Raw genomic sequence first — 25,895 nt, forward strand, 5'->3', positions numbered from 1 at the left:
TCTGGACCCCACACAGTGTGGGTTTGTGAAAGGTAGATCATGCCTGCTCAATGTGATAGACTTCTTCGAGTCTGTCACCAAAGCTATGGATGAGTGCAAGGTAGTTCACACAGCCTACCTAGATCTTGCCAAGGCTTTCAACACCATCCCTTACTCAGGAATCCTAGATAGACTCGCTAAACTAGGCATAAACCCCTATGTAATAAGATGAGTTGCCAACTGGCTCACTGATAGAACCCACACTGTAAAAGTAGCTGACTCCAAATTTGACTACCAACCAGTTAAAAGTGGTGCCCCACAGGGATCGGTCCTAGGTCCTCTCCTGTTTGGCATCTACTTCTCTGAAGTTCAAGCCAACACAAAGGGACTCTGGCTGATGAAGTTCACAGATGATTGCAAACTGGGAGCCTTTACTGATTCTCCAACTGATGTAGACATTCTACAAAAAGGCCTCATTGACACCAGTGATTGGCGCCAGAACCATGGTCTGAACCTCAATGCCAGAAAGTGCTTTCTCATTCCCTTTGGGAAATCAGTGCCCATGAACTACCATATAGGTGGTAGTCCACCAACCACTGAAGGTGCGATAAGAAACGTGGGGACACAGGTTGACAGCAACCTCTTCTTTGATAACCACATTGCCACTGTAGTCAGAAAGTCCTTCTGTGTGGCACATCTCATTACAAAAGGTTTCTCATCCAGGAAGAAAGAGGTCATAATCCCTCTCTACTCATCCCTCATTAGACCTGTTATAGAGTACGATGCCCCATTTGGTATATACCTCACTAGACACCTACAACAACTGGAAAGGCCACAAAAATCCATCACTAAGATGATCTTAGGCCTTAGACACAGGCCCTATATGGACATACTCCAAAAACTCCAGCTGTGTTCTGTCTCATCACTTACTTAGAGGCGATCTCTGCTTGACCTACAAAGCCATGTCTAACCCAGTGCTGCTAGACATGCTACACCTATGTCCCAATCCCTCCATGCCACATGCTCCAGGGACCTTAATCTCATTACCACAATAAACAGAACATGCTGGATGGACAAGTTCCTAACCCAGAGACATCCCATACTCTAGAACAAACTTCCCATTCACGTCAAGCATAGCACTTCACTGGCCCTCTTTAAGAGAAATCTTGATGAGTGGGAGGGCAATAGGAAGTTCACCCCAGGGATCACTCCAGTGGCCTTACTTGACAGGGGCACTGGGAACTAACTTTGTGTGCCATGATGCCAGGGAATCTTCTTGGGCTAGGCTTATATAGGCTCCAGGGCCGTTAGCCTAGTACACACCTATGAACCTATGGAGATGGGAATGTTGGCAATGGCCTTGGATCCTACCCCCTTTCCTCACTTTTTGGGACTGTGACTACGTCTGCTGGCTCCAGGACAGGGCACGCCTTCCGATCCCCAGGTGTCCCTTCATTCAGGGCCTCCTTTTTCTTCTAGGTCTCCTCTGGACTTTCCAGTTTTAGGGGCACATTTAAAAGTAAGTTCAAGAGGAAGTACACTGATTCCCCTGATGAATACATCATTGAGGGTACTGACTTCAATGGAGGTGAGGGCTCCACCAAATTCCCTTATGACAGCACCTCTTTCAGTGATCTTATGAAGTTGTTGAGGAAGACTTGGAGGATGGACTGCAAAAGCTTCCTTGCCAGATGAGTGGTTGTTTCTGGAGGCCTTTGGCATAGGCCCATCCATGTCCTTGGAATGTTTTCCTCCAGATACTGTTATTGACCTGGTGTCTCAAGAGCAATTGGAGGGAACCCAGTGTGGGGGGGGGACCAGTCCCCTGGAAAGTTGTTAGGGTTCATCAACTGATGCTGAAGTTGTAGTGCCTCCCACAAAAAAAGGATATTTCACAGTTCTGGAGATCATCTGCCATCTGCCCAACAGGCAATCTCAGGCTATGGACTATTTTGAAAGCATATGTATGCTTAATCAACCTTCACATTGTGTACACTGTTAACTTGTTCAGTTGACAAGACTTCAGCTGGACCTGGTGTTTGACTTTGGTGAAGACCCAGGAGGGACCCAAAAGACTCTGGTAACTCAGTTGTCAACTATACAGTCTGTCACAAATGTGTCTGTGAGGCTACTCTCCAGCTGTGTCAATGGAATGTCTCACACAGAAGGCACTGGCATTGCCATGCACCAGTGCACCTGGAGGCATTTGTGCAATTTCATGGACTGTTTAAAGGTGTTCTTCGCCAATGCTCCATTCACTGGCTATTCCCTTTTTTGCTCAAATATCAAAGAGATCTTAGCCACAGTGAACAGGACGGAAAGATTCTACCTGCTGTTGCAGCACCTCATGCCACCCCTCAACGATCCTTCTCCAGCAGTCAGAAAAAGGGCAAGAACCTCTTTCTAAAGCACAATAGCCTTTCTAGGTCTCTCCCTGAGATGGTTCCCCTCATACCAGACAGGGTGACCATAATGGATGCCATCCATGTAACAGAGGTGGTCCACAGAGCCAAGGCTTCCATGGAGCTTTTTCCAGGCCACCATTTCAGCACAGCTGAAGAGTTGCCTGGCTTCCATTCTCTGGATGCAGCCGAGGGTTGCTTGGCTCTCAATTAAAAAGCCTGCAAGGCCATCACCTCAAACTTATTGGTGTTGCGAGCCATGTCCATCATTTCAGACTCGTGGATGTTGCCAGTCCTGCCCATCACCGCAGACTCGTGGATGTTGCCAGTCCTGCCCATCACCGCAGACTCGTGGATGTTGCCAGTCCTGCCCATCACCGCAGACTTCGTGGATGTTGCCAGTCCTGCCCATCACCGCAGACTGCGGATGTTGCCAGTCCTGCCCATCACCGCAGACTCGTGGATGTTGCCAGTCCTGCCCATCACCGCAGACTCGTGGATGTTGCCAGTCCTGCCCATCACCGCAGACTCGTGGATGTTGCCAGTCCTGCCCATCACTGTAGACTCGTGGATGTTGCCAGTCCTGCCCATCACTGTAGACTCGTGGATGTTGCCAGTCCTGCCCATCACCGTAGACTCGTGGATGTTGCCAGTCCTGCCCGTCACCGTAGACTCGTGGATGTTGCCAGTCCTGCCCATCACCGTAGACTCGTGGGTGTTGCCAGTCCTGCCCGTCACTGCAGACTCGTGGGTGTTGCCAGTCCTGCCCGTCACTGCAGACTCGTGGATTTTGCCAGTCCTGCCCGTCACCGCAGACTCGTGGATGTTGCCAGTCCTGCCCATCAATACAGACTCGTGGATGTTGTCATTCTTGCCCATCACCGCAGACTCGTGGATGTTGTCAGTTTTGCCCATCACCGCAGAATCGTGGATGTTGCCAGTCATGCCCATCATCACAGATTCGTGGATGTTGAGAGTCATATCTATCACCTCAGACAGGGCAGGACCAGCTTGAATGTCACACTGATGGGGGAAGGGATGTGAATTTAAGTGTACCAATAACACTTTGTTTTACAGCACAATAAACCACTTCTTTGCCTGATAAAAAGTATATATATATTTAGAAAGCTTGTGGGGAAACTATTACTCTATTTTTGTTTTTACTTGGATCGCATGTCTGTGTACTTAATAAAGGATTTTCGACTGGAAACAGACTGCCTGCCTTACTTGGATTACTTTCGAATACTTACTAAATCTGTACAATATATATTTTCTATTATTACTTTTTGTTATGTTTTGTTTTGACTTGACGAGTTTAAGTTCGCTACTTCGATTACTATTGTCTGATCTGATTAATATACAGTGACTAACTAGAAATATATGGACTGAAAATCTTCCACTGTTTAGTTTTTGGACCCACTACACTTGTTTAGTGGGTTGTTTTGAGACTTCGAGGATACCACGGAGATTACTTGTTTTTTGTAAACTCATACTTAAAAACTTTCCTCATTAACTGCAATTTCTTACTTTATTGCTTTAATGTTGCAGTTTGCCTTTCATTGTGTTGCTTTAATTGCAGGTTTTTGCTGCCTTGCATTTGTACGTTATAATTGCTACTTTGTTTCCTTGGAGCCTGTGTTGTGCCTGAATAGGGTCTGCTGACCAGTACACCTGCTCATTTGACAAATGCAAAAATAAAAAAAAATAGCTGTACTTGGGGAAAATAGAGCTTAAAAATGAAGAGCACTTGGTGCATTGCATGTCTGTATTATTGGAAGGAAACCTTAAAACTCCTTCCTTAAAAAAAATGCAACATGATACCATAATGTAACAAGATAGCATGCTGTGCCCATGTCATAGCTGGGGAGGAGAGAAGGTATAGTTATAGCTAAATTTATCAGCCAGTAGGTTCGCTATATCTTCACCCACAGTGTAAGTAACATTGTTCACAGTCATCTCAGTGCATTGCAGTGTTGTGCTTTTGAGATTGAGATTTGAGATATAAGTAAAAAATGCCTTGTGATTATCTTTGGCTTGAGTAGCTATTTATTCTCAAACATGGGTTTGGTGGATTTTATTAAGCTTCTGAGTTGTTTATTTCAGTGACAAGTGCTCTAACGTTCTGAGAATTAACTCCTCTTAATTTTGGTCAGAATTTATTTCCTTTTATTATAAAGCAAAGAACGTTTTATTATGTTGCAAGCAAAGTTTAAATCCCTAGATCACGTAATTGACACTGTTTGTTCTGTGGATATGCAAAAAGTCCATCAGAGTGGGATGCAAGGATGTCTTGTATGCTAGGCATAGATCAGTTCTCAACAGTCTGTAGGAAACAAAGTATAGAGGTAAGGCTGTGAGGTATGCGAGGCATAGATCAGTTGTCAACAGTCTGTGAGGTATGCTAGGCATAGATCAGATGTCCTTCAAGGATGCATCTGCAGTCCTAACATATGGGTTGGCCTGCCTCAGGCAGCCCTTCGGTCGGCCGGATTCCAAAGTCTGGGTCTGGCCTCGGCTGATGTCGCACTTCACCCGACGTCATAGCTGCTGTCAATTGGGTATAAAGGCATCAGCCGACGCCATTTTCCTCAGTCTTTCTTGCAGCGGTGCCGAAGCAGAAGCTGTTCGCAAGTGCCGGTCGGTCAGAACCAGAGATTACTACTACCGAAGACTTCTAAAAAGCTAAGTACCCCGTTGGGGACTCTTTCTTGCCTCAGCCGAAGTCAGAAAAAGTAAATAACTGTTTAACTTGTGGGAAACAAATACCTCATAAGGATTTCCACTCTTACTGCCTTCCTTGCTTAGGCCCAGGCCACGACGTAGCAGCTTGTGTAGCCTGTGCTTCCTTCAACCGACGGACACTTAGACATCGGTCGGAGTTTGCAGAGGAGTTTTTCGGCTCTGCTTTTGCTTACAACATGCCGTCGGAGACTCCGACTTCACAATTAGCTAAAAAGCGTAAGGAAATGGACCAACACTCGCGGTCCGCGGTTTCGGCCGAAACCACGGTTAAGCCAACCGCGAGTGTCTCTGTTTCGGTTGAAACAGAGTCCTCGGTTCTTCCTTCGGCCGAAAGCATGCCTCCTACAACCGAGGCCTCACACAGCATGGCTGAATCTGCTACTGAAATTCCACCTGCTGTTGCAGGTTCTCAGGATTTATCAGATACTATTCCTTTAGACATATCTACTCCTGCACGTGGAGCTGCTAGGCCCCCTGCATCTGTGTCTATCAAGGCTTTCTCTAGGGCTAAAGCAGCTAAACCTTCTAAGGCCTTGCCTGCTAAAACCCCCTCACACAGGCCTACCTCTAGTTCCCAAATGCTCAGCCTGGCAGAGGATCTCATTTCTTTGATCAGGGGATCCCAACCTCACCCTGACAGGGCCTCTCATCCCCCTCCAGAGAAGAGGCCCAGAGCAGAGCCCCCTGAGCCAGTTTCAACAGATTATTCCTCGGATGATTCAGAAAACTCAAATCCTCCAGAAGGCCCTTATTCTCCATATGAGGACTCTGATGCAGAAGACTCCATTCCTTCTGCTTCTCCTCCTGAGGAATTTTCTTTTGGGGAAACCTTGCACGCTATGAGAGAGCAATTTCAATGGCAGGGCCAGGATTTTTCAGATTCTAGGAAAAGGCTAAGGACCTTTTTACATTTACCACAGCATAGGCCTTTAGCCATTCCTCCAGTACCAACAGTTGTGGATGATGCATTCAATGATGCTTGTACTGCCCCTGACTCTCTTCCCCCGGCCCCTGCTAAGCCCGACAGATACTACAGGGTCCCGGACACACACTATCACTTGTATAAGGCTCCTATTGCAGATCCTGAAACTATTTCACAGGGCCCCAAAGCTGTAGCAGCTACCTCTGCCAAAAACCCCCTCCCCTCTGAAAGAGAATCTAGAGCATTAGAGAGATGGGGTAAAAAAGTTTATACTTCTGCTACTCTTTCGGCTAGGGCCTTAAACTGTCAATTCCACATGATTCAGTATCAGGAATTTTTGTTAGATCAGCTAAATAAAAAACTGTCCTCTCCTGAACCTATAGACCGTAAGTCCCTTCAGGATTTGGTACATAACACTCAGCAGGTCAGTAATCATTCCTTAAAATGCGGCTATGATGCACTGGAGGCTTCCTTTAGATCAGCTATGACTGGTACAGTGATCAGAAGGCATGCATGGTTAAGCAATCCTTACCAGACCATGTAAAGTCAAAGCTCCTAGATGCTCCCATGGAGAAACAAAGTTTGTTTGGCTCCCTTGCACAGCAAGTGTTAAAGAAGGTGGAAGAAAAAGCAAAATCTGTCCAAACAGTCAAGGATTTCTTACAGGTCCAGCCTCCGAGGTTTAGCAGAAATTGGCCTTCGAAGAATTGGTCCTTTCCAGACACCTCCAGAGCACAGAGAGGCAGAAATAGGCGCCCAAGAGGCAGAGGTCAATCCAGAGGTGCCTACAGGGGACGTCAGTGGCAGCCTAACAACCAGAGAAGTACTGCCACAGATCCAGCTACTACCACTTCCACAGGACAGTCACAGTGACTTGGCTCTGATACCGCCTACCAGGGAACAACTGGAAGCACCCTTAGGCAGAAAGCTAGCCTTATTTTCAGTAAACTGGCATTACATTACAGGAGACAAATGGATTTTACAGACAATAGACAAAGGCTACAGGTTTCACTTCCATACTCTACCAAGAAAGAGAGGAATGCCAAACCTACCACCAAACCAAAAAACAAACGCTCTAGGACAAATCAACCACTTACTAAGGATGAGAGCTATAGAAAAGGTACCGTCTATGAAACAAGGACAAGGATTGTACTCCAGACTTTTCCTGGTACCAAGAAAAGAAAACCAGTGGAGACCTATTCTCGACCTGTCCTCTCTGAACACATCTCATTGTTCCAAAATTCAAAATGCTGACCCTACAGCAACTTCTTCCCATGCTGGGCAAGGAGTCTTGGCTGGTGACTCTAGATCTCAAGGAGGCATACCTGCACGTCCCTATACGACCAGATTGCAGAAGATACCTCAGATTTCTTGCAGGATCAGAGCATTATCAATTCTCAGCATTGCCCTTTGGCTTATCTACTGCGCCCAGAGTATTCACAGAATGCCTGGCATCAGTAATTGCTCATTGCAGGCTTCAGGGAATTCAAATTTATCCATACCTGGACGACTGCCTGATACAAGCGGACAACAAGATCAAATTAAGAAAAGATTTGGAAAAGGTTATTCACCTACTGCAAGCCCTGGGATACACAGTCAACATAAAAAAGTCAAGGCTGGTACCATTCCAAAGGATAACATTCTTGGGTGCAGAACTGGACACATCAAATCAAATGGCATTTCTCACAGCAGAAAAGTAAAAACAACTACCACTCTATTTCATGGCATTAACAACGCAGAGCCAGCTTACAGCAAGGAAAGTCCTGCAAGCCCTGGGTTACATGGCATCCTGCATAATATTGATTCCACATGCCAGACTACATATGAGGAAGTTGCAATGGTACCTAAGGAATTTATGGTCTCAGCACAAGCACAGCCTAGAAACCCAAATTCCAATAATTCCATGCCTGAAGCAAGAATTCCTGTGGTGGGCTCAGGCCTGTCAGTTGAACAGAGGACTGCCTTTCCACAGCCCTCACCCAAGCCAGACTATCACCACGAACGCCTCAGACCTCGGTTGGGGGGCACACATGGTGGACAAGTGTATACAAGGCCTATGGACACAAGACCAGCTGAACCTACACATAAATCAAAAGAGATGCTGGCAGTGAAACAGGCAATTCAGACATTCAGACCGTTTCTTCAACAGGGTCATTTGCTGATAAGGACGGACAACACCACAGTGATGTGGTATATCAACAAACAGGGAGGCACACACTCATATCCTCTATGCCGGATGGCAATGGACCTGTGGAATGTGGCCCTGAACCTCAACATTCAGCTCCAGGCCATATTTGTGCCAGGAAAAGAAAATATACTAGCAGACACCTTAAGCAGAACTACCACGGATGCCCACAAATGGATGCTGCATCCAGACATCTTCAAATCCATTACAAAGAAATGGGGGCTACCAGAAATAGACCTGTTCGCATCCCCACACAACCACCAATTGAGAAAATTCTGCACAAGGACATACCACCCACTTGCTTGGAAGGTGGACTCCCTATCCTTCAGTTGGGAAAACCTGACAGCATATGCATTCCCACCTCTTCCTTTGATGCACAAAGTGCTACTGAAGATCAAAGAAGATCACCCAAGGATCATCCTGATAGCTCCAGACTGGCCGAGGCAGCATTGGTACCCGCTACTGAAGAGTATGTCTCGGGCACACGCATGGCCTCTACCTCTAGTTCCTTTACTGCTAACACAGAACAACTTCAAGATCCTGCATCCAAACTTGAAAACACTGCAGCTAGCTGCTTGGAATATTACATAAAACAAAATAACCCAGATTTATCTCAGAGGGTTACAGACATTATCCTGGAGGCTCGCAGACCCTCCACAAGGAAAACTTATTCAGCCAAATGGAAAAGATACCTCATTTGGAGTGCAGCAAAAGGAGAAAATGTATCATTAGCAAACATAGCTAACATCCTGGAATATTTAGCAGAACTTCTCCACAATGGCCTGTCTTACTCCTCCATTAAGATTCATGCATCAGCAATTTCAGCAGAATACAACATGGATCCTCCAGTCTTCTCTCATCCTCTACTCAGGCAGTTTCTGAGAGGAATTAAAATGTAAAGCCTCCAAGGAAGCCACCTTTGCCTACATGGGACCTTAACTTTGTGCTAGAAAAGTTAACACTTCCCCCTTTTGAACCAGCAGCAACAGCAGAATTACAGTTCTTATCTTGGAAAACTGCTTTCCTGCTTGCAATCACTTCAGCAAGAAGGGTTTCTGAATTACAGGCATTAATGGCAATACAGCCCTTCCTTATCTTCCATCAGGATAGAGTGTCCTTGAGAACTAACCCTACTTTTATGCCAAAGGTGGTCTCCAGTGTATCATTGAACCAAGCAATCCACCTACCAACATTCTTCCCCAACCCACAGAACAGGGGGGAAAGACTACTACATACATTGGATGTGCAAAGACAATTGCGCTACTATCTGGTCAGAACCAAGAACAATAGAAAAACTGACCAGCTTCTGGTAGCATATGCAACAGGAATGGAAGGAAAAGCAATTTCAAAACAGACAATCTCAAAATGGATAGGAAATTGCATTAGATTTTGTTACTCTTTTCATGGAAAGACAACTCCAGAAAACATCAGACCTCACTCCACAAGGGCTACAGCCACTACTACAGCTTTCTTACGAGGAGTGGCTACCAAAGACATTTTAGAGGCTGCTACTTGGAGCTCCATGCATACATTTGCCAAGCATTATAATCTACCTTTATACTCCAGATCCCGAGCAGGTTTTGCCACTGCTGTTTTTCAAGGGATCTTAACTACACCATAATCATCTTAGTGCCTCCTCCCCCAGTTTGGCTATGGTATTCTACCCCTATGTTAGGACTGCAGATGCATCCTTGAAGGACATAGTACAGTTTTGTACCTACCATAAATGTAGATGTCCGAGAGGTATGCATCTGCAGTCAGGATTACCCACCCTCCTTCCCCTCTGTGGTACTCCTAGGGTATTTGCCCATCTTGTAGCTAGCTGGGGGAATCTATTATGGTGTATTTGTTTGTGTATATGTATATACATGTTTATTTTTGTTTGCTCTCTACTGTTTGGAATCATTTGCATTTATCCAAATTTAGCCTTCCTAGAGGGCACCTGGATCTGGGGCAAGAAACACTGAGGAAAATGGCGTCGGCTGATGCCTTTATACCCAATTGACAGCAGCTATGACGTCGGGTGAAGTGCGACATCAGCCGAGGCCAGACTCAGACTTTGGAATCCGGCCGACCGAAGGGCTGCCTGAGGCAGGACAACCCATATGTTAGGACTGCAGATGCATACCTCTCGGACATCTACATTTATGGTAGGTACAAAACTGTACTTTCTCAACAGTCTGTAGGAAACAAAGTATAGAGATAAGGCTGTAAGGTATGCTAGGCATAGATCAGTTCTCAACAGTCTGTAGGAAACAAAGTATAGAGGTAAGGCTGTGAGGTATGCTAGGCATAGATCAGTTCTCAACAGTCTGTAGGAAACAAAGTATAGAGATAAGGCTGTAAGGTATGCGAGGCATAGATCAGTTCTCAACAGTCTGTAGGAAACAAAGTATAGAGGTAAGGCTGTAAGGTATGCTAGACATAGATCAGTTCTCAACAGTCTGTAGGAAACAAAGTATAGAGATAAGGCTGTGAGGTATGCTAGGCATAGATCAGTTCTCAACAGTCTGTAGGGAACAGAGTATAGAGATAAGGCTGTAAGGTATGCTAGGCATAGATCACTTCTCAACAGTCTGTAGGAAGCAAAGTATAGAGATAAGGCTGTAAGGCAATCTTCATGTTTACACCCCGGATTTTTTTTTTTTTTTGTGAGGAACCAAAGCAAATGTACCAGTTGTGTGTGTGCCTGGTCAATGGAGTTAGGAAGGTTGCTTTTGAGTGCTTCAGCATATTTTGGTATATATTTTAGGTCAGTGCTATGTAAGGTGGGTGAAATGCTTATGTTACTGACCACCTGATTGTTATTTTGAGTACTTTTGTGTGAGAGTATTGCCTCCAGTGACATTGTGTGGATAACCTCTCTCACATACTGTAAAGGTTTCTCCACAGATTAGTTGGATGTTCATCGTGTTACCCTGCTGAAGTCAGCACACTTGGGTTACCCTGCCGTCAGGCGGTCCCGCAGTCGGCCCGAATTCCAAAGTCTTGGTCTGGCGTCGGTTGCTGTCGCTTCTTCCCTGACGTTAGTGCGCCAGGGGTATATGAGGCATCCAACGCCATTTTCTTCAGTCATTCTTGCCGCGCGGTGCCCAAAGCAGAAGCAGTTCGCAAGTGCCAGTCGGCCGACACCTGAGATTTTCGAATCGAGTTTCAGTCCGAAGTCTTCAAAGCTAAGTACCCCCTTGGGGAACCTTTTTCTTGCCTCAGTCCGATGTCAGAAAAAGTTAATAATTGCATTTCTTGTGGGAAGCAAATACCTCATAAGGACTTCCATTCTTATTGTATAACTTGCCTAGGCCCAGACCACAACGTCACTGGTTGTCAGTTTTGCGCTAAGTTCAATAAGCTAACTATAAAGCGACTCTTTGATTTCGCACGACACTAGTTCGGTAGGAAATTTAATTACACTATGCCGTCGGAGCAACCGACTACCAGCGTGCAGAAAAAACGCAAAGATAAAGACAGGCAGTCTAGATCCAAGCCAGACTCCGAGGCCTCGGCTGGGCCGGTCGCCGGTTTTCAGTGAGGCGCCTACGCAGCCCCTGACTACCGCAGAATTGGAATCCCAGACCGCTTCGGATTCTCTAGCCGAGAGTTCTAGGCTGATGCAGCCATTTTCTTTAGGCCCTACCGACGACATTGCAGAAGGAGAAGCCGGTGCTCTAGAAACACCTTCGGTTTCAGAAGGTGTCTTCAGACCGACTACTCTCACCGTAAACTCTTATGCTAAGCTTAAGACTCCTCTTAAACCAAAAAAGACTGCACTTCAGTCTCCAGTTCTAGGCCCCATGCCTAAGAAACAGATGCTTAAAATGGCTGAAGATTTGATTTCTTTGATCAGGGGTTCCCAACCCCCCCCCCCCGACAAAAGGCCTAGACAAGAGGAGGATTATGCCTCCTCTGATCAAATGTCTATTTCCTCAGGCTCCTCGGAGGAACAGGATTTCTCCTTTCCCCCTTATGAAGATTCTGATGCTGAAGATTCCATTCCCTCAGCTTCTCCCTCTGAAGATTATTCCTTTGGGGAAACCCTGCATACCATAAGGGAACATTTCCACTGGGAAGGTCAGGACTACCCCGACTCAAAGAAAAGGCTCAGAGAGTTTCTTTTTCTCCCCCAGCACATACCACTTGCTATCCCCCTAGTTTTAGACATTGTGGATGATGTTTACTTAGACTCTAGTCTAAATCCAGATTCTTTGCCTCCTGCTCCAGCCAAACCTGATAGATACTATAGAGTGCCTGACTCACACAAATTCCTTTACAAAAGCCCTGTTGCTGATCCAGAGACTATCTCCCAGGGTCCCAAAGGGGCTAAGGCTTCTATGGCTGAAAATCCTATACCCTCTGAAAGGGACTCCAGAGCACTAGATAGGTGGGGGAAGAAGGTTTACTTACACCTCAGCTACTCTAGCTATGAGAGCACTAAATTGTCAATTTCACATGCTTAAATGCCAACAATTCCTAATGTCTCAAATAAAACAAAAGATGAGCACGCACCCTCAACAGTCTGAATTCAAGGAAATGCAGGATCTGTTGCATGCAGCTGAACAGGTGGGCAAACATACTTTACAATGTGGGTTTGATTCCTTGGAAGCTTCCTGTAGAGTAGCTGTTACTTGGTCTGTTATACGTAGGCATGCTTGGCTAAAGGAACAAACTCTGCCTGATCATGTTAAAGCAAAGTTACTAGATGCACCCTTACAGCAGGATGTCTTATTTGGGGCTAAAGCAGAAGAGGTTTTGAAGAAAATGGAGGATAAGGCAAAATCTATGCAGACGGTCAAAGATTTCTTACAGGTACAACCCCCACGCTTCAGCAGAAATTGGCCAACACAAAATTGGTCCTTTCCAGCTTCTGACAGACCACAGAGGGGTAAATACAGGCGCTCAAGGGGCAGAGGACAAGCACAAATCCCTTACAAACCTCACCAATGGGGCACTGCAACACAAAAGGGAGGAGAAGACAGGTCCCAAACTACTAGAAGGCAAACACAATGACTTAAACCTCAAACTGCCAAGCAAAACTCTATTGGCAGCTCCCTTGGGAGGAAAATTAGCACTTTTCGCAGACAACTGGAGTATCATCACAAAAGGCAAATGGGACCTAGACATTATCTCACAAGGATACAGATTCCATTTCCACACCTTGCCAAGGATAAAAGGAATGCCAGACCTGCCACAAAATCAATGGGCAGAGGCACAAAAACAAATTACAGCTCTCATGGACATGAGAGCCATTCAACTGGTGCCTACACAGGAGCAAGGCCAAATATTTTACTCAAGGCTCTTTCTAGTCCCCAGAAAGAACAATGCTTGGAGACCCACACTGGACCTTTCAATTCTAAATACCTTCTTGCAAGTACCCAAATTCAAGATGCTAACACTACAGCAGCTTCTTCCCATGTTGGGCAAGAAAGCTTGGCTAGTAACATTGGACCTCAAGGAGGCATACCTGTATGTCCCTATCAGACAAAATTGCAGAAGATACCTCCGTTTTTTTGCAGGTTCGACCCATTACCAATTCTCTGCACTGCCCTTTGGCTTATCTACTGCGCCCAGGGTCTTCACAAAATGCCTGGCACCAGTAATTGCATACTGCAGACAAAAAGGAATTCAAATATATCCATACCTAGACGACTGCCTCATCCAAGAAGAAAGCAAGGACATTCTCTTACAACATCTGGCTTTTGTAAAACATCTTTTAAGTTGCCTAGGGTACACAGTAAACGAAAAGAAATCAAAACTAGTGCCCTCACAAAATATGACATTCCTGGGTGCCAGCTTGAATACAATGGCCCAGGTGGCTTATCTGCTGCCAGACAAACAACTACAACTGACTCAATACTTCAAAACAATGGCAACAAAGACCCAACTCCCTGCAAGAAAAATTCTGCAGGCCTTGGGATTCATGACATCTTGCATGCTACTAAAATCATATGCCAAACTGCATATGAGGAAATTACAATGGTACCTGAAAAGCGCATGGACTCGACACAGCCACAGCTTGGAAACAATAACACCACTAATTCCCTGCCTTCAGCAGGAGTTTCTATGGTGGTCACAGGCATGTCACCTCAACAAGGGTCAGCCTTTCACCTTACCCCCAGCCAGGCAAATTATGACAACAGATGCATCGGACACTGCCTGGGGGCCACACATGGCAGGACGATGCGTTCAAGGCATATGGATTGCAGATCAAAGAAATCTGCACATCAATCAAAAAGAAATGCTCGCTGTACAGAATGCCCTGACAGCCTTCAAGGACCTCTTACAACCAGGACAGCTTATAATAAGGACAGACAACACCACAGTAATGTGGTACATAAACAAACAAGGGGGTACACACTCCTACCCTCTATGCAGGCAAGCAATGACCTTGTGGAACACAGCATTGGCATACCAAGTACAATTACAAGCTCAATTCCTGCTAGGAAAAAAGAACACATTGGCAGACGACCTAAGCAGAAACATCAAGGATCCCCACGAGTGGAAACTGGATCCACAAGTATTTGCAATGATAACTCAAAAATGGGAGCTCCCAGACTTGGACCTGTTTGCCAGCCCCCAAAACTATCAGCTACCAAAATTTTGCACAAGGACATTTCACCATCAAGCTTGGAAAGTGGACGCACTCTCATTCAGTTGGAAAATGCTGACAGTATATGCCTTCCCTCCATTGCCCCTTCTCACAAAGGTGCTGCTGAAAGTCAGGATGGACAGACCCCGAATGATACTCATTGCCCCAGACTGGCCATGCCAGCACTGGTACCCACTATTAAGGAATATGGCCCAGGGCCCACCTTAGATTTTACCACAAATTACTCATCTGCTCACACAGCAAGACAGTCAGATTCTACACAGCCAGCTCAAAACCTTAAATTTGGCTGCATGGCAAATCCCCTAAGAAACCAGCCAGCTCCTCTTTCACAAGCTGTTATGGATGTAATTCTGGAAGCCAGGAGGCCCAGCACCAGGAAAGCTTACTCAGGCAAATGGAAAAGGTTTTGCGCCTGGAACCAAGCTAAAGGCCAAAATACCCTTCAGCCGGACATACCTCAGATTCTACAATATCTAACCGAAATGTTACACAAAGGGCTTTCTTTTTCATCTATTAAGATCCACGCCTCAGCTATTTCAGCTCACTGCAACACGGATCCTGCCTTATTTTCACATCCACTTCTAAGGCAGTTTCTCAGAGGGGCCAAGAACATTAGGCCTCCCAGGAGAGCACCAACATCAACTTGGGACCTCAATTTTGTTCTGGAAAAACTTACATTACCTCCTTTTGAGCCAGCTTTCTCAGCTGACTTAAAGTTTAGATCATGGAATACTGCCCTGCTGCTAGCAATTACTTCAGCGAGAAGGGTTTCAGAGCTTCAGGCACTAATGGCAGTAGAGCCTTTCCTCATTTTTCATCAAGACAGAGTTTCTCTACGAACTAACCCCTCTTTTATGCCTAAGGTGGTATCCAGTGTGGTTCTAAATCAAACCATCCATTTACCCACTTTCTTTCCAAATCCACAAAACGAAGGAGAAAGACTCCTGCATTCCTTGGACATTCACAGGCGGCTACGCTACTATTTGGACAAAACTAAGGTCTTCAGGAAATCTGGCCAGCTTTTTGTATCCTATGCTACAGCATCACAAGGAAAGGCTATCTCAGAACAGACCATTTCCAAATGGATAGGACATTGCATATGTTTTTGCTACACTCTCCATGGAAAACCAGTTCCTGCTAGCATAAGGCCCCACTCTACCAGGGCAGCAGCTACATCTACAGCCTTTCTCAGGGGGGTGCCAACCAAGGATATTCTGGAAGCTGCAACTTGGAGTTCAGTGCACACCTTCACCAAACACTATCACTTACCACTTTACTCTAAGACTAGAGCTGGCTTCGCCACTGCAGTTTTGCAGGGCCTCCTAGCTTCTTCTAATCCTGTTTGACTCCACCTCCCATCCTTAGCTTTGGGATTCTACCCAAGTGTGATGACTGCAGCAGGGTAACACGATGAACATAGTACAGTTTTGTACCTACCATAAATGTAGATGTTAGAGTGTATACCCTGCTGCAGTCCAGGTTACCCTCACTCCATCCCCTCTGACCTAACTAAAACCTTTCCATACCTTAGATTCTGATACAACCTTTGTGGTGTATTTGCTTATAGCTGGAGGGATGTTTTGTTTGTGCTACACTTTTATTATTGGTACTATCTACTGTCTACCTTTTGGGGGGGGGGGCACCTGACATCTGGGGCAAGAAAAACTGAAGAAAATGGCGTTGGATGCCCCTTATATACCCCTGGCACACTGACGTCAGGGAAGAAGCGACAGCAACTGATGCTGGATCAAGACTTTGGAATTCGGGCCGACTGCGGGACCGCCTGACGGCAGGATAACCCAAGTGTGATGACTGCAGCAGGGTATACACTCGAACATCTACATTTATGGTAGGTACAAAACTGTACTTTGTAAGTGAACATAAGACAAGTTTTGCATTGTCTTAGAATGTCCGTACTACCATTCTTGTAGCAGAGAAGTTGAGAAAATGCGCACCATGGTTTCAGTTCTTTCTGAGGTGAACTAGGGTGGTACAGTAGGGGTTTACAGCAGGTTAACTTGGGTGCTGTGAAGTTAGAACCTACAGCTAGGCTTTGTATGACTGAACTGAATTCATGCCGCAGTGCTCTTTAGTATGCAAACAAACTGCTCTTTGCTCAGCTGAATACTGCGTCAAGTTACAGGAGAAGTTTTATCTGGAAAATTTAGTTTGTACTTCTATAGAAGGCACTGCTTGACTCCTAGCGGAATTTATAAACTCGGTGAAAACTGACTAAACCAAATGAAAGGCCCTGTGGTCAATGAAACAGTGTCACTTAAGTTTCTCTGTGTTTTCCCAAACTCTGACAGACCAGGCTACCTTTCTGCTACCACTTGACCACTGAAGGCTTCGACTTTTTTATTTCACTTTCATTGCATTGCGAAGTCCACCCTCCTTACTTTGCAGGTTACATAGTGTACATACTAATGTCTAAATGTAGCTTTGAACTGGTTAGTAATATTAAGACGTGCGAGTTAGCTGATTTTAGTATGTAATCATGTACAATGAATGCATTTATTTCAAACTCTTCAGCTGTTAAATGGCTACTTGCATCACCAATGTTCAGTTTTAAGGCGCCTGCTAAGATGTTGCTGGATTTATGTAATTGTTAGTTTTGTGCTGCTGTAACTAATGGGTCTGTTTTTCCTGTTTTGCAGTTAAATAATCGTATCATACCCTCTCTTTTTTATTTTTTTTCAGGACCTGAGTAGCCCCACCCAATATGATACTGGAGTAGCCTTGACTGGTTTGTCGTGTTTTGTTACTCCAGATCTTGCCAGAGACTTGGCCAATGACATTATGACTTTGGTAAGTTGTTTTGTGCATTAATGTTTTGGTATCCCAGAGTGGCTGTTGATAAAATCTTACCAATTGTGAGGGAAGCATCTCCCTTGACCGCTGTCAAAGTGAGCTGGAAATTTTTAGTTAAAAAATATTTTTGTAGTTCAGAACTGTATGGTGTTAGCGCTGATATTATAAAAATAGTATAGATTGTCATGATAAGGTTCAGTGATGTGGTAGAACTCTTATCTACACCCATCGGTGTGCATTATATTTCCATGGCATGGCTAAGTTCCTCCCTTTCCTAGGACACTGGCCCACTGTACGGCTGACATTAAGCAGCCTATACCATCTTTTTCTTATGAAGTGATCAGTCAGAAGTCTATTTGTATGTCACTCTCTGTCAGGACCACAGTGCTAAGGTATGGATGTGACGCTTTTTGGTGCACCAAAGAACTGAAAATTCAATTATTTTTCAGAAATTTCTAGGGGACTTAGTGGGAGGAGGCATTACTACTAACTGATGTCCTGAACCCAAGCAACCTCTTTGCCAAAACTTGCCCCTATCTTTCCCTATTTCCATCTGTACTGTGTTTGAGTATAAGAAGTTTGCTAAAGAGTATATGGCCACATAGAATAGTTAGCCTCCTGTCACCCTAGCCTTTCATGTTGGTTGTGATTCCACCAGTGAAATGAAGGGAGTCCCTTCCTTCCAGCTCTAGTGATTCTGAGCTGGGCAAGGAGGATTTAGGCTACTTGATTGTGATGTCCTCGCTGATGAGTTACCGTGTCCCTCATTCTTCCATCGGCGTGATTTCTCTTTCAGAGATGATTGAAGTCTGATGAAGGAATGTTTTAAGCAGTGGAGGTTGAGAAGATCTCTGAATCACCTAGGATTCTTTTACCTTGTTGGCATAAAAAAGCCCGGGTCCATGGCTATTCCCATAACTATCCAGAGCCTTTAATACAGGGGCTTTGGAGTCTTGACATACGGCAGTCTGCACTGATGAAGCCTTAGAAGTTGTAAGGAGTGTCGGGCAGCTGTAAGTTCCTTAAAAGAAAAGTGAAGTTGACCCAACATTGCTTCCCTTAATATTGTATGTGATGCTGCAGCATGCCGTACTCCCTCCAGAGTTAGGACACATGCCTTTAGTGCTGCGTATGATACTGCAGCATGCCGTACTCCCTCTAGAGTTAGGACGCATGCCTTTAGTACTGCGTGTGATACTGCAGCATACCGTACTCCCTCCAGAGTTAGGACGCATGCCTTTAATACTGCAGCATGCCGTACTCCTTCCAGAGTTAGGACACATGCTTTTAATACTGAGTGTGATGCTGTGGCATGCCATACTCCCTCCAGAGTGAGCATACATGCCTTTAATCTGTGTGTGATAGTGTGGCATGCCATACTCCCTCCAGAGTTAGGAGACATGCCTTTAATACTGTGTGTGATGCTGCAGCATGCCATACTCCCTCCAGAGTTAGGACGCATGCCTTTAATACTGCATGTGATGCAGCATGCCGTACTCCCTACAGAGTTAGGACACATGCCTTTAATACTGCATGTGATACTGCAGCATGCCATACTCCCTCCAGAGTTAGGATGTATGCCTTTAATACTGTGTGATACTGCAGCATGCCATACTCTCTCCAGAGTTAGGACCCATGCCTTTAATACTGTGCGTGATGCGGCGTATCATACTCCCTCCAGTGTTGGGACGCATGCCTTTAATACTGTGTGTGATTCTGCGGCATGCCATACTCCCTGCAGAGTTAGGACGCATGCCTTTAATGTGCGTGATGCTGCGGCATGCCATACTCCCTGCAGAGTTAGGACACATGCCTTTAATACTGTGTCTGATGCTGCGGCATGCCATACTCCCTGCAGAGTTAGGACACATGCCTTTAATGTGTGTGATGTTGCGGCGTGCCATACTCCTTGCAGAGTTGGGACACATGCCTTTAATGTGTCTGATGTTGCGGCATGCCATACTCCCTGCAGAGTTAGGACGCATGCCTTTAATGTGTGTGATGCTGTGGCATGCCATACTCCCTGCAGAGTTAGGACCCATGCCTTTAATGTGTCTGATGCTGCGGCATGCCATACTCCCTGCAGAGTTAGGACGCATGCCTTTAATGTGTGTGATGCTGCGGCGTGCCATACTCCCTGCAGAGTTAGGATGTATGCCTTTAATGTGCGTTTGATGTGGCGTGCCATACTCCCTGCAGAGTTAGGACGCATGCCTTTAATGTGCGTGTGATGCGGCGTGCCATACTCCCTGCAGAGTTAGGACTCATGCCTTTAATGTGCGTGTGATGCGGCATGCCATACTCCCTGCAGAGTTAGGACGCATGCCTTTAATGTGCGTGTGATGCGGCGTGCCATACTCCCTGCAGAGTTAGGATGCATGCCTTTAATGTGCGTGTGATACGGCGTGCCATACTCCCTGCAGAGTTAGGACGCATGCCTTTAATGTGCGTGTGATGCGGCGTGCAGCAGGAGGAGAGCAGCGCATGTTCCATACCGTGTAGGCAGGCTGGTCTTAGGATTCAGCCACTGCCATGTGATCATGGGATGAAGGGGCAGTTGTTAGATGTCGTGCAGAACAGATTATGATTATGTCTCCATCTCAGGACAAAGAATAAAAAGATGATGCTTTTGGTTACGCACATTCTTTAACCTTCAGTCCAGCCATAATAGTAGAAACATCCCTGCCATGCAGTGGCTGTTCTACAAAAAACAGTCAAAGGCTGACCAGTATAAATAAAGGACACTGCTTTGGAGAGAAGACAGAGACAGTAGTTGTTGCAGAGGCAGGTCTCAACCTTCCAGGAAGGACCATATTGACTCAGCAGATGTAAAATCCATCCTCAAATGCCCCTCAGCATATCCTTAGAAGGTGATCTTGCACATCAGAGGTAAGGGTTCTGTCTTTGTTACTTCTAGAACTAACTGACACTTTATAGGTTCATAGGTTCATATTAGGCTATCTGCCCTAGGGCATTTATAAGCCTAGCCAGAATGTGTTTGGCTTTCGCCACCCATTTTAAATTTATTTTGCTATGACCTTTTTCGAGGTTAGTATACTGTGCCTCTGTCTAACAGTGACACAGAAGTGATACCTGGGGTAAACCTACGATCTCCCATCCACTCATCAAGATTCCTCTTGAAGAGAGTCAATGAAGGACTCTGCCTAACGTGGACTGGGATTTTATTCCAGAGTGAAGGGAGCCTCTGGGTTATGAATCTGTCCCTCCAGCATGTCCTATTTATTTCAGTGCTGAGGTTCAAGTCTCTCGAGCGTAGCTCGATGGGATTTGGATTTTCTGAGGTGCAGCATGTCCATTAATTCTGGGTTGGACATGGCTTTATACGTCAGGCACAGATCGCCTCTGAACAGGCAGTATGCCACTGCGTAGAGCTGGAGTTTCTTTAACCGGGCAGCATATGGCATCTGTTTGAGCCCTTTCATCCTCTTGGTGAGGTACTTTTGGGGTCTTTCCAGTTGCTGCAGGTGTCTGGTAAGGTACATCCCAAAAGGGGCATTGTACTCAATTATGGGCCTGATGAGGGATGAGTAAAGAGGCACGATGACCTCCCCTGATCTAGATTTGAATCCCTTCATGATTAGGTGGGCTATATAAAATGTTTTTCTAACCACTTTGGCCACATGGTTGTCAAATGAGAGATTGCTATCAACTTGGGTCCCCAGGTCCCTAATTACTTCTTCTGTACTTAATGGATTACCACCTATGTGGTAATTTGTGGGCACTTTGTTTTGCCAAAGGGGATGACTATACACTTTTGGCATTTAGCTTGAGGCCATGGCTCTGGCACCAGTTGTCTGTTTCTATGAGGCCCTTTTGGAGGATGCTTGTGTCGGCTGGAGAGTCGATTATGGTGCCCAGTTTGCAGTCATCTGCAAACTTGGTCAGCCACAGTCCTTCCGTGTTGGCCTGTACCTCCGAGAAATATATACCGAATAAGAGAGGTCCCAGGACTGAGCCTTGTGGGACACCACTTGTAACTGGTTTGGAGTCTGACATGGCTGCAGCAATTCTAACCATGTGGGTTCTGTCCTTGAGCCAGTTTGCAATCCATCTAGTGACATAGGGGTTTATATTTAAGCTGGTGAGCTTATCTATAATGCCCGAGTGGGGTATTGTATATATTGAAGGCTTTTACGAGGTCCAGGTAGGCTGTGTGGACCACCTTCCCCTCGTCAATGGCCTTGGTGACTGTTTCAAAGAAATCAACCAGGTTTAAGAGGCAGGATCTGCCCTTAACAAAGCCGAACTGGGTAGGATCCAGTGTCTGTAGGTCCCCAATATCTTTATTTATGAGGTCCATACTGATCCTTTCCATAGCTTTGCAGACCAAGCTAGTCAGGCTTATGGGGCGATAGTTTCCAGGATCTGTTGAGGCACCACCTTTATGGAGAGGGACCACTGTTGCTGTATGCCACTCTTTCGGTACATATCCTGTAGTAAGGCTGAGATTGAACAGTAGTTTTATGTTTGGGTTTAGCTCTTCTTGGAGTTCATGTAGGACGCAGCCCGGGACACCGTCTGGTCCCATTGATGCTGTGTTTTTTGCTGTGGAGAGGGCGGCTCTTACCTGAGCATCTGAGATGTCAGGGGGGCAGCACTCTGCTGGGATAGATATTTGCCCTTTTGGTGGGGGGGGGGGGTTGCGCTGAACCTGTCAGCTAGGATGTTGGCAATGTCTGTGGGTTCAGTGTATTTTTTGTCATTTTGGACTAATTCTGAGCATATCTGGGAATTCCCACCCAGACCCAGGTTCCTAACATAACTAAAGAAAGCCTTGTGATTATCCTTAGTGTCCTGTGCAATTTTTCTGTCGAAGCTGGCCTTAGACGATTTTATGAGTGCCTGCAGTTTTTTGCTAATACTGATCAGTGATGCCTTCCCTTTTTGGGATTTTGCTCTATCATTTAGTTGCTTCCTCCTTCTGTTGTATAGTTTGTTTATGGCTGGGGTCCAGGCTTTTCCAGGCTTATTTAATAGTGTTACTTATGTTGTTATCGTGACTTCTGAAAGCGTTCGTTTGTTTCAGTGCTGTCCTTTTCCAGGTAACTGATCTGTTGGAATGATTATCATTGCCATTTTGTTGTTTTCTGCATTTCTTTTCTAAGGTCATTTGAATTTGCTGTGTGTTATCTCATTGTCATTGTTTTGGTGGTGATTATGGATAAGAAAGATTGAGGAGATGTAAAAAGGGCATGTATGAGGCCTGAATGTCCCTGCATGATTAATGTTAAATGTCTGAATAAGGTGAGAGAGAGACTCTTTTTCAAAGCTGTGTGAAATTTATTTTGCCTTTAAACCATCTACCACCATTTAGAGTAGCTTAAAACACACTTATCCCTGAGGCATCATCCTCTTTGCACTTCTGTCTATGTTCTTTCCAAACCAATAAAAGAGCAAGAAGACAGCTTCACCTTCTCAGCCATAACTAGGCTTTTTCAGTTAACTAGAACAGATTAGGAGGTCTCTACTCCCCCTCTCCTGTGCTTTTATAAAGATTATCCTCTTCGTAGACCTTGACCCTGTAGCATTTGCATTGTTTCTGAGCACAAGATGAGTACTCCTCAGACTGCACTGTGTTAGGTCGGTCAGGCTCAGGTGTTCTCTTTCTGTTGACAACTCCTTAGACCGCACAGCGTTGGGTCGGTCAGGCTCAGGTGTTCTGTTTACGACTCAGACCGCACTGCGTTAGGTCGGTCAGGCTCAGGTGTTCTCTTTCTATTGACGACTCCTCAGACCGCACTGCGTTAGGTTGGTCAGGCTTAGGTGTTCTGTTGACAACTCCTGAGACCGCACTGTGTTAGGTCAGTCAGGCTCAGGTGTTCTATCAACTTTACTTATACTAAGATGTGGCTGTTTAATTTTTTTTCCACTGCAGAACATGCAGTTCCAGGTTCTTTCCCCTGCTAACAGCAGTGGGTAGAGCCCTTGTCTGACCAATTTTGCTGCTTCTGCAGAAAATATTTCTTTACCGGGTTTAGTCCAGATCTCTGTCCCTATCAAGTCTATCTTTTGACTATTCAGTGTTGGGGTCTGTGTAGACGGACTTGTCAAGCTTGATTCCTCCCTCGTTTGAGGGTCACTTTTTTGAAATAGACGCTGAGATTACTGCCACTGAGCTCCATCAACACTGAGATTACTGTCACTGAACTTGATGCTAGTGGACCCTGTGATGTTGTCATCAAGAGTCAAAATTCAAGGGTCAGTGTCAGTCCTGACCTTATGAGGCTTGTAGTTTTGTAGTTCAGGCATTCTACAGTAGGCCTTGGGACTCCTGGTCTTGAATATGACTGCATTCATATCTTTGGCAGTTAAGAGTTGTGGCTGCCTCCATCTTCAATCCTTTTGTGCTGGTCCCTTCTGTTTAACGGGTCTTTAAGCCTTTTCTGGTTCTGTTGCAAGCTTCCATGTATGTGCCATCACTGACATGAATCTTTGCCTTCATCATTACCACCCTCCCCCTTTGGGACCACATGTGTCTCACTTAATAGCCACCTACCCCCCTCCTTCTCCCAATTCCAGTCAGCGACTTGGGTGGGGCTGCCACAGGTGTTACATGTTTGTCTGGATGTATGACTTCATCTACTTAGAAGTTAACCCTCCCAGAAGTGCCCAGGAAGGTTCGATGGAGGCCTTTGACTCCCCTTGAGTCATTAATCCTGGATGTAGAGGATGAGGAGAAGGCTACATCCTCAGAATCACTGTCAGATGACCTTATATTCAGGAAGATCTTCGAGTTGATGTGAACTAAGGAGTAATGGACTTGTAAGCACCTTTTATCCTACAGAAGTTGTACTGGAGGTCTTCCACCACCCAAATTGTCATCTTGAGTGTTTTCTGCAGCTGACAGAAGAGGTTCAGTGGGTGGCATGGTTACCATAGAAGAACTTCATTGTGCATGGTTACCATGGAAGAACTTCATTGTGCTATCTGCCATACTAGTGAGTCTGGACAGGTTTCTTTGGTCCCTCAAAGACTTCCCTGCACTGGTTAGTACACTGGAGAAGGACTCTAGTGTGTTGTAGCCTCCTTTGAGAAGGGTTCCACTCAACAGAGCTCACCTGACCAGCTACTTGAATGAGTCACACACATTGAATCGGCTTGGAAAGCAAGTTTGTTTTTTTGAGAGCACATGTGTGAAGTTTCCAGAGGGATCTGAAAGGGTTGCCAGATGGTAACCTAAGAAAGAAACTGTTGTACCAGATGTCAGGCACGTGTTAATTTTTAATTTGTCCATCTCCCTAGCTTACAATGCTGTGGATGGTTCAACAAGGGCAGCAAACACTGGTGTGTAGCTATCAGGTTACATGTCTGGTTCCTCTTACAGAATTATGTAGATGACACAATGGCAAGTTGTACTAAATGCCTTGAACCATAGAATCTTGTTTTATGGGTTTGTGGTAAAAGCTAAACTGCTGAAACAAGAACCAGGAGACAAGACCCTCACAGCCTTTGGTGTTAAATTTCATCCTTAGCAACACGTGAAGTCTGTAATGTGATTGGGTCTACATCAGTTATAGTTGTGATGTGGGTAACAGCCACCTGTTAATATAGGACCTGGAAGAGGTTGTAGGAATTACCAGTCTAGAGTGGTCAGAATGGACATGGATGCCAGGGTCCTCCAGTAGGGAGCCATTAGTCTAATCCCGGAGGACATTGGAAACAGTGAGGGTTTGCATGCCCCTGCACCTGCCAGTGAGAATGGCCATCCCTAGGGTGAGGATCCTAATATCTAGAGGTTTAGGCTGAGACTGTTCGTCCTTCAGTAGAAGCACAGAGAGGAACTCCTGGATATGGGTATGCTGTTTAACCTACCCAGGTGATCAGTGACTTCTCCTGGATATGGGTATGCTGTTTAACTAACCTACCCTGGTGATCAGTGACCTCTCCTGTATATGGGTATGCTGTTTAACCTAACCAGGTGATCGGTGACCTCTCCTGGGTATGGGTATGCTGTTTAACCCACCCAGGTGATCAGTGACCTCTCCTGGATGTTCTTTGTGTTTCACTGTTGCATTCATTATATTTGGGTAATCTGCTGGCAGGTTGTCCTCAGTCAGCCTGAATAACAAAGTCTTGGGTCCTGCATCGGTTGCGGTCTCCTCTTCCATGACGTCAGGGGTATAAAACATGCAGCCGATGCCATTTTATTCAGTCTTTCTTGCCGCACAGTGCCCGAAGCAGAAGAAGTTCGCAAGTGCCAGTCGGCCGACTCCTAAAATTTTCGTATTC

At 45.6% G+C, this 25,895-nt stretch overlaps 1 protein-coding gene across 1 annotated transcript in view; it reads left to right on the forward strand.

The window, feature by feature from the left end:
• Positions 1 to 25,895, forward strand: part of AP3D1 (adaptor related protein complex 3 subunit delta 1) — a 3,080,434-nt gene that overhangs the window by 361,969 nt on the left and 2,692,570 nt on the right. Inside the window, exon 5 of the mRNA XM_044055492.1 lies at positions 17,535 to 17,642. Within this exon, the coding sequence (XP_043911427.1) occupies positions 17,535 to 17,642 (108 nt within the window). The remainder of the gene's footprint in view (positions 1 to 17,534; positions 17,643 to 25,895) is intronic.

This window comes from Protopterus annectens, chromosome 13.part0, assembly GCF_019279795.1.
Source record: "Protopterus annectens isolate FY-2018-M chromosome 13.part0, PAN1.0, whole genome shotgun sequence".
NCBI lineage: Eukaryota > Metazoa > Chordata > Ceratodontiformes > Protopteridae > Protopterus > Protopterus annectens.